This window comes from Ictalurus punctatus, chromosome 22 (assembly GCF_001660625.3).
Source record: "Ictalurus punctatus breed USDA103 chromosome 22, Coco_2.0, whole genome shotgun sequence".
In the NCBI taxonomy this organism is placed as follows: domain Eukaryota; kingdom Metazoa; phylum Chordata; class Actinopteri; order Siluriformes; family Ictaluridae; genus Ictalurus; species Ictalurus punctatus.
The window spans coordinates 17,016,218-17,028,796 of NC_030437.2; the positions used below are offsets into that span (position 1 = coordinate 17,016,218).

General features: G+C 37.9%; 2 protein-coding genes across 2 annotated transcripts; both read right to left on the bottom strand.

The window, feature by feature from the left end:
• Positions 1–1,742: 1,742 nt before the first annotated feature.
• On the bottom strand, positions 1,743–6,485 carry zgc:112294 (transmembrane protein 17A). The gene is made up of 4 exons (XM_053674333.1): positions 6,155–6,485; positions 4,838–4,944; positions 3,573–3,686; positions 1,743–3,485 (listed from the first exon to the last, which is right to left on the bottom strand). Exons 1-4 carry the CDS (start codon positions 6,288–6,290, stop codon positions 3,174–3,176), a joined length of 669 nt encoding a protein of 222 aa, XP_053530308.1. The 5' UTR covers positions 6,291–6,485; the 3' UTR covers positions 1,743–3,173.
• Positions 6,486–6,638: 153 nt separating this feature from the next.
• Positions 6,639–8,835, bottom strand: selenoe (selenoprotein e). Its single transcript, XM_017452145.3, has 4 exons — positions 8,677–8,835; positions 7,589–7,665; positions 7,281–7,359; positions 6,639–6,960 (listed from the first exon to the last, which is right to left on the bottom strand). The coding sequence occupies exons 1-4, from the start codon at positions 8,791–8,793 to the stop codon at positions 6,817–6,819; spliced, it is 417 nt and encodes a 138-aa protein (XP_017307634.1). The 5' UTR covers positions 8,794–8,835; the 3' UTR covers positions 6,639–6,816.
• Between the last annotated feature and the right edge of the window lie 3,744 nt (positions 8,836–12,579).

Consider the following 12,579-nt stretch of genomic DNA (forward strand, 5'->3'; position numbering starts at 1 on the left):
TAATCAAAGATGTCCCTAAAATTTTACCACCTAAAAGTTCATTGTTTTTCTATATATATATATATATATATATATATATATATATATATATATATATATATATATATATGTATATATATATGTATATATATGTAATGTTACCAAGCAACTGGAAACTACTGACACTGACGCTGGAGACTCCTTCCATAAATGTTAAATAATAAACATTTAAACATTTTTCTTGAGAGATTAAGAACATTCATATCCAAGAGATTATTAGCCAGAACTACTGTACTCTCAGAGCTGCTGTTCTAGAAAATGAATCAGCACCTTCTGAAATTAAGCAGCTTGGTCATAGATGTTACTATGATCGTTCTCACACTTTAGTTGATTCACTATGTGCTTGCTCCAAATTGATCGAAACCACTCTGATATTCCGGACTACATACAGTACATTTAAAAAATGTCGTGCATGGCATAGAGGTAAAAATAGATCTTTTATGACTCCACCACCTCATCAGCTCCTGTATATATGCATCTCTCTTTATTTCTTCTTTATTATATCAAACTAAAATATCTGCCAACCCTATTGTTCCCTAAAGCAATTCCAAAGAAAGCATCATGCTCATGGGTGGATTGTTTCAGGTGCTTCAACATTTCCAACAGAGCCCCAAAGTGCTCATTAAAAACTTTTAAAGGAGCCATAACCGGAGGCTGGTACAGCTGTAATATTGTAATTAGGGAGATATATTATATCACACACACACACGAATAATAAAGACTGAGCAAGAAAAATGGACTGCTGTATAAATGGCAGTCAGATTTTTTTTTGTACCTGTGCAGGTGTAAATGATAAAATTATACCTATGTTTCATAGCTGTAACGTCAGGTTTTTTTCCCCATGAAGCAACAAAAAGCAACATTAGCTATTTTTTGTGTGCAATTTGTTAGCTATTGCTAACAAAGAGATGGCTAACCTTGGCGCTGTGTGAAGCAGTCTTTCAACTGGTTGGAGCATACAACTTATGAGTCTGAAAAATCACACTAAATGGGACCTTTTAAACGCTCTATCAGTGATATCGTCATCAAATTGTACCTTTTTATTAATATAAATATCGATAACCTATTTTAATAACCTATACATACTCCTGTGTATCAACTGTTTTTCTTTCACGTAGTTTGATGTGCCACGTGTAAGACACGGTAAACTGATATAAGCCGAAAGAGGATGCATGCAGTTTTATATTTTTACTTCTTCACTAATATTACATTTATATTGTCCATATGAGTTGCTTTAAAGTGTTAATCAAGTTACTTACCGGTTATGCGGTATAATTAAGCAGTTCACTGAACTGATTAATTGAAGCGCATTGTTATCGAAAATAAAACGCCTATGTTTACAAACCTTTCCAGACATTTTTAAAAGAAGCACACGGTTTCTGTCATTGTGCTGAGTAAAATTCCTCAGTCCTATCAGAGCTGGGAAAAACTCCGGATTCAACAAGTTAATGCAAATGAAAGATGGCAGAACATCTGGAACAACAGCAGCAGCAGTGTTCCAGAGTTCAGCTCCTAACTCTGATGAGACAGAATGATTGAAGGAAAAAACGAAACCTACCGTATAATCATCATCATCATCATCATCACTATCATCATCACTGCCAGAATTCATAACAGCATTTACAACTGTCATAAAAGTGTTCCTCATATACACCGACTGCTTTAGCATCCGTTGTAAAGTATTCAGAATAGCCCCTATTGATACCTTATAACAGCATGTCATGAAGTATTTCATTCCTCTTAGACTTTCTCGTAGAATTTGCCCACTGATTACCATTTTTATTTATTAAAGAATGACACACTGTATGTTTTTTAGCAGTTTATTCATGCTGAATGTTTCGGAAGGTCCACAAAACAAGTTAGTCCCTGTTATCACTTACGTTATAGCAGCTACAAAGAGCAGTTCCATCACCAGCCTCTATATTTCTCTCTCTCTTAAGTTAATATCACAAAAAGTCAGGTTGTCATCTTGCCAATAAACCGCAAAATTTAAAAAATAATAATAATTAAAAAAAAAAAAAAAAAAAAAAAAAAAAGTCCTCTGTCCTGAAGACATTCCCATGGCAGAAAACTTAAAGTTACAGCTTGACCTCTGGCTGTTATAAAGCACCATGTCAAGTGTTTTTGTGTGTGTTTTTTGTGAGGATCTCCTTTTTTCCCCCAACATACCTGTATTTACATAGTACTAAAGTTGTCAAGTAAAAAAAAAAGAAAAAAAAGAGAACACATTCTCACATACTACTAAAGGTTTTACTATGATTAACACAGACACTAGTGGTATTCCCTACTGCAGTTTGTGTGTGTGTGTGTGTGTGTGTGTGTGTGTGTGTGTGCCGCATGAGAACTAGCGTGATGAGTCATCCCATGAATGCTTTGTGGCAGTAGGGTTTTGCTGTAAGTGTAATTGTTTAATTCCGCCCCCATGTGGTCATGATATGTATTACACAGTTTAACATAGCAAGAGAGCAGGGTGCCAAAATTTTTCTCCGACTGGAGAAATAAATCTGGAGATATTTTATGTGTCCTAATAATATGTACACAATATGTAAAGGCCAGGTTTATTCAATTGCATTTCAGTTTAAGTCGGCAAATGACAGTTTTTACAGGGTTTTTTTTTTTTTTTTTAGGCCTGTTTTTACAAAGTTCACAGGAAATAGTCAGTTTCATCAAGATTTTATAACAGATTTGACTCTCTACTTATATTCCCTGATTACTCCATTCCTACCTTAGATATTCCAGTCTGTATTTGTATTCTTTTTTGTTCCTTGGTATTTATGTCTACTTTGAATCTCTGTAACATTAACGTGAGATTACTATATATTTTTTTCAGTATTGTTTCTGAAAAGCGGAAAGAAGAGAAGGGAAGCTGGTCCGGTTGATAGTGACACCCAGTGTTTAAACTGGGAACTTTTCGATTTAATGTCCTTCCTTAATATTTAAAAAAAATTATAAAGAGAAAAACTGAATAAACTAATATTCCCAGCCTCCTTAGGAATAAACTGTTTTCATAGACACAGAGGTAAAAGTTATGATGAATGATGACTCAAATACAATGCCTTTCAGGGTTCCTTTACAGTCCGAATGCTGCCCAGTGAGACAGGTAACTTCAAATGAAACACAGCACCTATGTCTAATCACTTTGGTTGGGCGTCTCTGAGCGTAGGGAGAACCGGTAACACACTCCTGTTTCCACAAGAGAAGCTGAACATAGAGGATGTGTCTACAGGCCTGAACTGCCTGAGGTGGAACTGCAGCGTGAGTTTCCTGGTCATGACCCTCAGAGCCACAAATGAAGACAACACCTCGCCCAGGAGGAAGGCCAGATACAGAGCGTGCACTGCTTGCTCCAGAGGGAGGACGATCAGGCCTTCATCGGTGAGGAAGAAGAGGAGGATGGGCAGCTGGAAGGCTAAAGAGATCAGCAAGAAAGCAGCAAGCTCCGGGACCTTACAGGAGAAGAGAGGAGGAATAAAGCACTCTGAACACATGCACACTGAAAAACACACACTTTAACTTAATCGTACTCCTATTACCTTTTCTTTCAGGTTCCCAACGTAGCCGAGGTACACACGGAGAACCTCAAGTGCGCTAATTATTACCATTCCACCCACCATCAGACACTGGTAGTATCCAGGCAGTAGGGTGAACTTGGTTTAAAATAAAACAGAAACAAGATAATTCACTGACAGTCTTATAATAATTTCTCTCAAACCATTATTAAGGAATAATTCAGTGAAAAAAATGAATTCATACAGTTTCGCATTTACACTAAATCAGCCAAAACATCTTCATATCTCTTGTTTGCTTTGCTTGTTTGATATTTTGATCTTTCTGATATCCTTTGCTTATTTTATTATTATTATTTTTTTTAGCAATATTGGCCTCATACCTGTAGTTCTCAAGCCACTGGGTTGCCATGGTGGTTATTTTTCAATAACGCGTCACCACAAGTTAATATATTGAGACTACGAGAAAATATTATCAAGAAGTATTTCACGAATATTAATTATTATGATACCGAAGTTGCGGCCACGAATTGTCTAATTCGAACCAACGACTTGATACGCTGTGGGAACGTCATACTTAAGATGTGGCTTCGATTTAATTATTTGGTGGAAACAGGCAAAATTTGCTTCGAGAAGTCGCTTAAGGTGATTCCTTAACAATGCCAGTGATTCCAGTATGTCTTAATGCCTCATTCCAAGAGTGTAATATTGTTAGTTAGCTCCATACTGGTTCCTGTCACTACACTGGGATAATTTAAATGATTTTCGTCTTACTCATTTTCAAATACCATAATTGCCGTGATTTTTTAAAAATGTATCTTAAGGCAATGACATATATAGATCTCAACATACATAATTTGCCTTAACATATTAATTTATGGCTACACCTTATCAAAAAATTTCCACCATGTCACCACATTGGTTCCATGCTTCAGTCTAAAACTAAAGCAAGAAGCAACTTTCATAAATTATTTGAAAAAAAAAAGAACAACAAAAAAAACCAAACATTTTTGCCTGGACTATTTCTTAAATGGCAAGCTGTGTAGACCTTCAGTTCAATGATAGTCTAAATTCCAGGTCACTATGCCAGCCCAAGGTCTGACTTCAAGGTCTAATAACAGAAATAATATTTATAAGATATGGTCATATCTTGCGAAGCCAATGTTTCATACTACAGTGATAAAGAATACAAAATTGTTTTCTATGAAACTGTCCTGGATTTTCACTTTGCACCTACATTTTTTTTGAAGCATAAATATTTGAAAGACTAAGCTTGAAAGACTAAGACGCACCTTTAAGTCCAGCATGACAATCTCGGAGAGCCACCAGAAAGGAAAGAAGAACATATTGAAGTAGAGAAGCATCTGCAGAGGCAGGTGAGATGAAACCTTGCTGGAAACTGGAAATGTGTTGGAGATATTTTTAAAGCCCTCTGCTGCTTGTCATGTAAATATTAACCGCAAAGAACCCATTGACAGACGTTCTCGTTACCCCAGCTTACACCCACTCACTGTGTGGCAGTAGTAGCTTAATGTTTAAAACATTGGCCTTCTGCCTGGACGGTTGCGAGTTCAAATCTTGGATCGAGGCCCTCAACCCTCAAATGTATAAATTAGATGGGTGTAAGTCGCTCTGGATAAGGGCGCCTGTCACAATACCATAGATGTGTTCTCTCACCTCAACTGAGTGTGTGGCGCTTCTTAAACAATATATGTTGAAACAATATATGCATTGGGGTTTGCTTTTTAAGGGAAAAAAAGTAGAACTGAGAAGCTTGAGGTGCTAAGTTCCAGCACTGATTTAAAAAAAAAAATGGAAATCTGAAATGAAATAACATATATTTGAAATTATATGAGTATGCAATCCACCTGCAGGACAGAGGAAAATCAGAGTATTGGAAAATAAATATCCAAAGAAATGTGAACGCTCAGGATTGAACGCCCTTCAATCGCCCTTCAGACGCCCTTATCCAGAGCGACTTACGCCCATCTAATTTATACATTTGAGGGTTGAGGGCCTTGATCCAAGACCCTTGAGCAGTGAGACACCAAAACTAAAAGTGTATCTATTTAAGACTCTGCATTTAGTTCAGGATTTAAGTGGTTTTTATTTAGTAATTTTTTTTTCTTATTTTATTACGTTTTGTTAACCCAAATTTTTGTAAACCCTTTTTGTAAAGTAAAGACAGTTTAATAAACTTACAATATCATAAGATACCATCGTAAAATTGTAGTTTCATGGCGATTGTAATTACCACAATGTACTACATGGTAGCACATGAATTTCGGGATTCAATTTTGCTTAAAAAAAAAAAAAAAAAAAGTTACCATAAAGTATCACAGTAAAACCATGAAATTTTCTTGATTCAGGAAATTTGGTAAACACGATTGCCTTAAACCAAAAAGAATAAAACCACAGACGTATCGGCATTCAGAATCTGGTAATCAATATTATCGTAAATGAACAAAGAAAAACTGCACAATTTTACAGATCTAGAATTTGTTAACCATAATTACTGTAAAATAAAGCAGTAAAACCACTATCAGGACTCGTATTTGTAAAACTTACTAAACTACAAGTGAATTTTCAAACGTAAATTTCAGGTTAGCACTCACCTTCATTCTCAACGCCATGTCCCCCCAGATAACCGCTATCTCTTGTTTTGTTGTTGATAAATATGGCACTACTGGCGTTTGCCAGACCCACTCTCAGATTCTGGGGTATCGGGCTGTAAAACACTGGCATGGTGGCCTAACAGAATCACTCAGCCATGCTGCACTTCACCCCTCTGAGCCTTTGTCTTGTGTCAGCTGAGATTAGAGACAGATGGCTAAACGCTAACCAGATTAAATCCCCTTGACAGGGGATTAGCATTAGTCTTGCATATGCTTCATCTGGATTCTGATTAAACATGTGCCAACTATATTCTGGGTGCTTAACAGTTACCATACCACTTTGTTTAGAGTCATTCGATCTGACAGAATCAGTGGCTTCTGAAGATTTTTTCATTATCCCTACTAAGTTGATGCTGCTTCATCCAGTCGGATGTAATCGCACTGAACACTTTTCCATGATTGATTCATGCACCATGCAAAGATTTCAAAACCATTTATTATGCAATTCATCATGTTTAAGTGATTAGTTGCAAACAGCTGCTGCACCAAGCTAACACTACTGTATCTCAGCCCAGAACCTGACCCAATTGTGAGGCCTTGAGGTCCTGGGCGTCATTATTTTGCTTGGTGCAGTTGCAGCTGTTGGCCACCAGGGGTCAAAGTTCGTCTCGTGGAGCCTTCAGGGGGAAATTCATAAATTCTTCAGGGACATCCTCTCCTTTTTGTGACCTCTTGTAGAAGCCAAGAGAGTCCAGAAGATCACAGATTTCATCTGACTTCATCTTCTTGAGTGGAACAATCTGAGGATGAAAAAGGCTTTCTGATCGAAAGAGTTGACAATTTTCATGCTAGTCCATGCTAGGAGTTTTCCCCTCAGATGATGCATGATGTTTAGATGTTAGCCTATTAGATAAACAACATTCCATCAAAGTTTCCATTCAAAGTTTCAATTTTCAGGAGTCAGAATTTGGTAACCGTAGTTACCATCTTGCACAAAAGTAAAACCCAAAGTGAACCAAAGTTGTCTTGATTGGCTGGTGTATTGTAGAACTTCAGTGCTATACTACGGAAACGTTTGCACAATATTTGGCTGTACACGTTCAAAAGAAGCGCATCTTACCTTCACCTCCTCATCCTTCTCGTTGTAAAAGATAAGACGTGGGTTTTTGTCGTCTCCGGAATCATACTCCAGGTTATGACTTTTACACACGGGTTAAAGCAAACGGCCTCTCAAAGATGCTCCAGTTGTGCATTTACTGTATGGTTTTAAACAATGCAGCTCTAAAATCACTTTACTTTTCATTGAAGCTGAACATCTAAAACTCTTCTCTTCAAATCCCACTAAACCGAAAGCTTAACTTCACAGTACATGGCATCTGAATCTGAGCAGCTATTTTCATGCTGATTCATGCTAATATGTGAGGATACTACAGTGCCAAGCGCTCCATGAGGAACTTGTAGAGCTCAGGCATCTTCTTTATGGATCATCCCACCACACTGGGAGCCTTGTCGGAGAAAACACAAAGCCATTAGCAGACATAAGAGTTAAGAAAAGAGAAGCTATATTATTACACATTCATTTGTTCATTTGCCTTCTGATTCCCCTGGTGGTTTTGGTAGAAGCCAGGTTAGCATTGACTGTAGATAATGTAGTGAGTTGCAGTATTGAGCTTCTGCAAGCAATACACAGGAATTGGTGAACAATACTGGCATATAGTGATATTGAGAGTACAAGTCGAAAGCTACTATGTAACTACTATGACTAGCTTACATGGCACATATTATCATTGTTCTTGAGGTAACTGACCACGGAGCATCCATCACTGTGGTACATGGTATATATATATATGAGTTGCACTTAATGTTGAGGAAAACAAATCACTTTTTATAGCAGCTATAAACAGTTCTTCCCTCACCAGTTCCTCTGTCTTTAACAAGATTTAAAAAATAAATAAATAAATAAATAAAAATACAACTTGTAGGCTTGTCTAATCTAAGAAACCACAAACCCCTCTGTCCATGTCCGAAAACATTTTAAGTTGCAAATTTACCCCAGATTATTACAAAGCCCTGGGAATGGAGACTCCTTCCATAAATGCTACATCAAAGTCTCCTTTTAGAAAAGTTCACCATATGAACAATTGTGTTTACATGTGTTAAATCTGTTTATCTGGAGTGTCCACCATACGAGTCCGTGTTAAAGCGGTTACTATAGGAACGATAGCATATTAGAATGAGTGCGTTAATACCAACCTGGGATTTGCCTTGCAGCTGGAACTACTGTCCGAGTTGTTGTTTTAGAAAAATAATCAACATGTTCTAACCGATTAGATTTCAGAATGGATCTGTGCTGTGGTATAGAATTCACCAGAGTAATGCACGAGTTTCATTCATTTCTGTTTTGATTTCAATATCAGTCCTATGTCATTGGAATCCAGTGGAGCTATTTTTCACTCGGAGTAGTTATTTTGCGACATAACCACAAAACTATCCAGATTCTCTATAAAACTACTCACAATCAGTTTTCCTCTGGCAATGATGAGTTTTTCTTCTCCGGCTGGACTCTGCGTGGTGTTTTCCTCTGTTTTTCCCGTGGCACAGAGCGCCAAGAGGACCATCATTGAGAGCCACATGGTGAAATCTCACAGCAATGGAAAATGTCTGTGGGAAATACAGGTGCACTGATAACTGCACTCATGTGGCAAAGCCTGATTGGTCCGTCTAGTGTCCCGTCTCTTTTCGGAATATTAAAGAGAACAGACAGATTTTTTTTTTTTTTTAATCATTTTGCGGCAAAGCTTTGAAACAGGACGTAATGATGTGCAGGTAGAAACGAGTGACTCAGAAAAGTTCTGCCTGAATATATCTAGCATTTTTCCGGAAATCCTGGTGATTCTATGATCGGGGCGCCGTTTGTATCCATCTTATATTAAATTTATAAATATGCACTGTACGTAAATTAAAGGTCATTTGAACAGTACAATGCATTTTTTCTTATATTCACTGTTCAAAAAAAAAAAAAAGTTGTAAGGGCTATAAGAGTGAAAATATTCCATAGGGTACACTTATTACATGTGTTTAACTGACATCCGACCTGAAATGCTAAATATAAATAAAACTATAAACTTAGCCTAATTGAGTGCAATGCTTTTAATTGGACAATTTCTGGCGTAAATTTCCATCTGGAGTTTTTATCAGAGTCTCCCATAGTCCTTCAAGGCTTACTCACACAATACTGATTTTAACGTGTTATTGTACTGCAACAGAAATGAAAGCTGCTCATAACTCACTCATGAAAGCTCATAAATTCCTCAATACTGCTACTGGTGCTTTTGAATAAGACAGCGGTCATGACCTCTGAGAGCTGAGAGTGTTTACACAGTTCACTGAATCTATAGGACCCTTATACTGTCAGAGTTTTGTTTTTAATCAGTATATTGTTCAGTGCTGACATTTGAACGGAGACGGATTTAAAACGTGGGGTTAAACAATGTATGAAACGCACGTTTACAATAGCTGGGATTACAAGCATGGACAGTGTAAACTAATTATAGCGAACACCCATAAAACCCTGTTATTCAGAGCCGACCAACTCAACCAGCACAACCACCACCACCACGAACAACAACATTATGTGTTTGGTGGTGTGGGAAAGCCCATCCGATATCATCGAGACAGTGCAAATATTTATTCACCAAAACAAAAGACATGTTTTTATTAACGTTGTGAACTCGGCGTTCTGCAAACGATCACGTAAGTAGATAAGGAGCCAGTTTAATAAACATGGCTAGAAAAATCTCTGTAGGTTCAGAATAAAGGTGTGTAGGTTTTGTTTATTATATTAAATGAAAATGAAATCAATAAGTAGCAGGAGCTTTTAGAGAAATTATACGTCGGAGTCTTTCAGCGGAATATTTAAAGGTGATTTTAATTGAAATGTGAATGTGATATTCCCCCTTTTCACTTTAAAGCAGACTTTAAAATGCTGGAAATTTACTTCTGTAGTTTTCATAATTGTATATAGGAGAAAATATCAGAATTTGACCACATGAAGACCTGTGTTATGGCACCAATTACATTTTTGATCAAACTGGAGGATTAAATGGCAGACACAGGAGGGAAAGGTCAAATCAGTAACTATAGATATATATAAGCCTTTTTTTAAAAAAAAAAAAAAAAAGGGAAAAAAAGGAAATGTAAGGGACAGGGCTTCTAAAAAAGTAACACATGTACTACATAATTCCTAATTATTATGTGTTAAGATGAATAATAAAAAAAGTATATTTTGATTGATATGGTGGATATTACAAAATGATTAAACCTCAAATATACCAGACACCAGAGAAGCTGGGAATAAATACACCAAGCATGTTGTAATATGTGTTTAACGCCCTTACAGAATTTTATAGTATTATAGTAACACACAATAACAAACAATACGGTTGTGCATTAATAGTAACTAACCAACAGAGGGCGCTGTGTTTCCTGCCTCATACACGAAGATAACCAGTGAAAAGAAACTGCTGTACATAGGAATGCTGCGTAGAAACCAACCCACTACACTATACCATGTCACCCCCCCCCCCCCATCTCTTTTTCTCTCTCTATTTTCCCCTCTCTTTTCCTTCTCCTCTCTCCTCCACGTCTTTCTCTCTTTTCCTCTCTCACCACTTCCCTTCTCTACCTCCTTCCATTTTTTTTTACTTCCTCTCTCATCTCTCCTCATTTCTCACTCGTTCCCCTTCTCCCTCTCTCTTTCCCCCACCATCTCACCCCTCGACATTGTCTCCATCTCTCTCTCTCCGTCTTATTTTCCATGACCTTTTTCCTTTCGCTCTTCTCTTCCGCCCCTCCTCTGTATCTCTTTATCTCATCTCTATTTTCTGCTCTTTCTTCCCTTCCTTCTCTCCCTCCCTCCCTCTGCCCTTATTTCACTCTTACTATCTGTCTTATTCTTTCTTTCTCATGGCTCTTCCTCACATTCTTTATCTCTTTACCCCACCTCAATCTCTTGCGCTTTCTTCCCCTCTCTTCTCTTTTTATTTTTTCTCTTTTCCTCCTCCTTACTTCTTTCTCACTCTCTCCATCTCACTCTTACGCTTTTCATTCTTCTCTCTCTCGTTCTCACTCTCCTCTCTCTTTATCCCTCTATCTCGAACTCTCTATTTCCCCCTCATACAGTTCACATATACACAAAGTGTCTTTCTCTACTTTCCTCTCTATTTTTCTCCAGCTCTCTGTCTTTCTCTACTTTCCCCCTCTCTCTTTCTCTCTGTCTCTCTCGCTCTCCCTTGCTTTTTCTCCACTCGCTCCCTCACCACAATCCTCCTTCTCTCTTACTCCATCCATCTCACAGTTACTATTTTGTTTCTTCTTTCTGTCTTCATACCCCTTTCTCGAACTTTCTACACCTCCCCAGCTCTGTCCCATCCTCTATCTCTCTGTTCTTCCTGTTTCCTCCTCTCTGTCTTGCTGTCTGAGCTTCTGTCCAAAGTAACCTTCAGAGTAAGTACTGAGAGGGGTGTGAGCTGGGGAGTGAAGGGGGTGGGGTGTGGGGGTGAGGGGGTTGGACTAGTGTGAGAAAGGACGAGAGGATTTTGCGTGCCTGAACAGGAACATTTCAGTGTTACGCAAGTGTTACAGCCACATCTGCAGAACCTATTCAGATTGTTTCGCATGTGGCCTGTGCAGGTTCCTCGTATCCCTGATATTTATTCCTGATGTCTCACACCTCCTATTACAAACATCCCTTCATCCCTGATGAGTCACTTATGCCTGGATTAAGATCAATTGGGACGTTTAGGATATTAACAAACGCACACACACACACACACACACATAACCCTGTCCCTTAACACAGCTATCGCATGCATAATAAGGAAGAGGAAGCCATTTTCAGCTGCAGGCTCTCATCTTCTCTGTGTACCTTTTTCCTCTTCCTTAAATAAATAAATAAACAAATAAATCTTTGGTTTTCTCCACGCTCAGCATTTAGGTACGGCTTCCTCCTGTGAATAATAAAAGCTGGTTGTTTGATCCTCCATGTCTGTATCCCCAGGGCACTCGTTAACAAACACACACACACACACACACACACACACACACACACAGTTTAACCTCACCGCCCATTTTATACTTTCATTAACACTATAATCATGTAATTGTACATTCAGAAACGGACAAATAACACTTTTATTCCTCAGCACTGAATTCTCCATTCTGATTGGTCAGTAGGTGTTGATTGGGTTTCTACAACCGTCGCTCTGACTGTAGTTCCAGCTGCAAGGCAAATCGCAGGTATATATCAATGCACTCGTTCTAATACGTTATTAACAACGTACACGGGACGCGTCAGATAATGTAATACTTAAAATAAACAGAAAAAAAAAAATCCCTGCCGCTATTTAACAACTGAAATG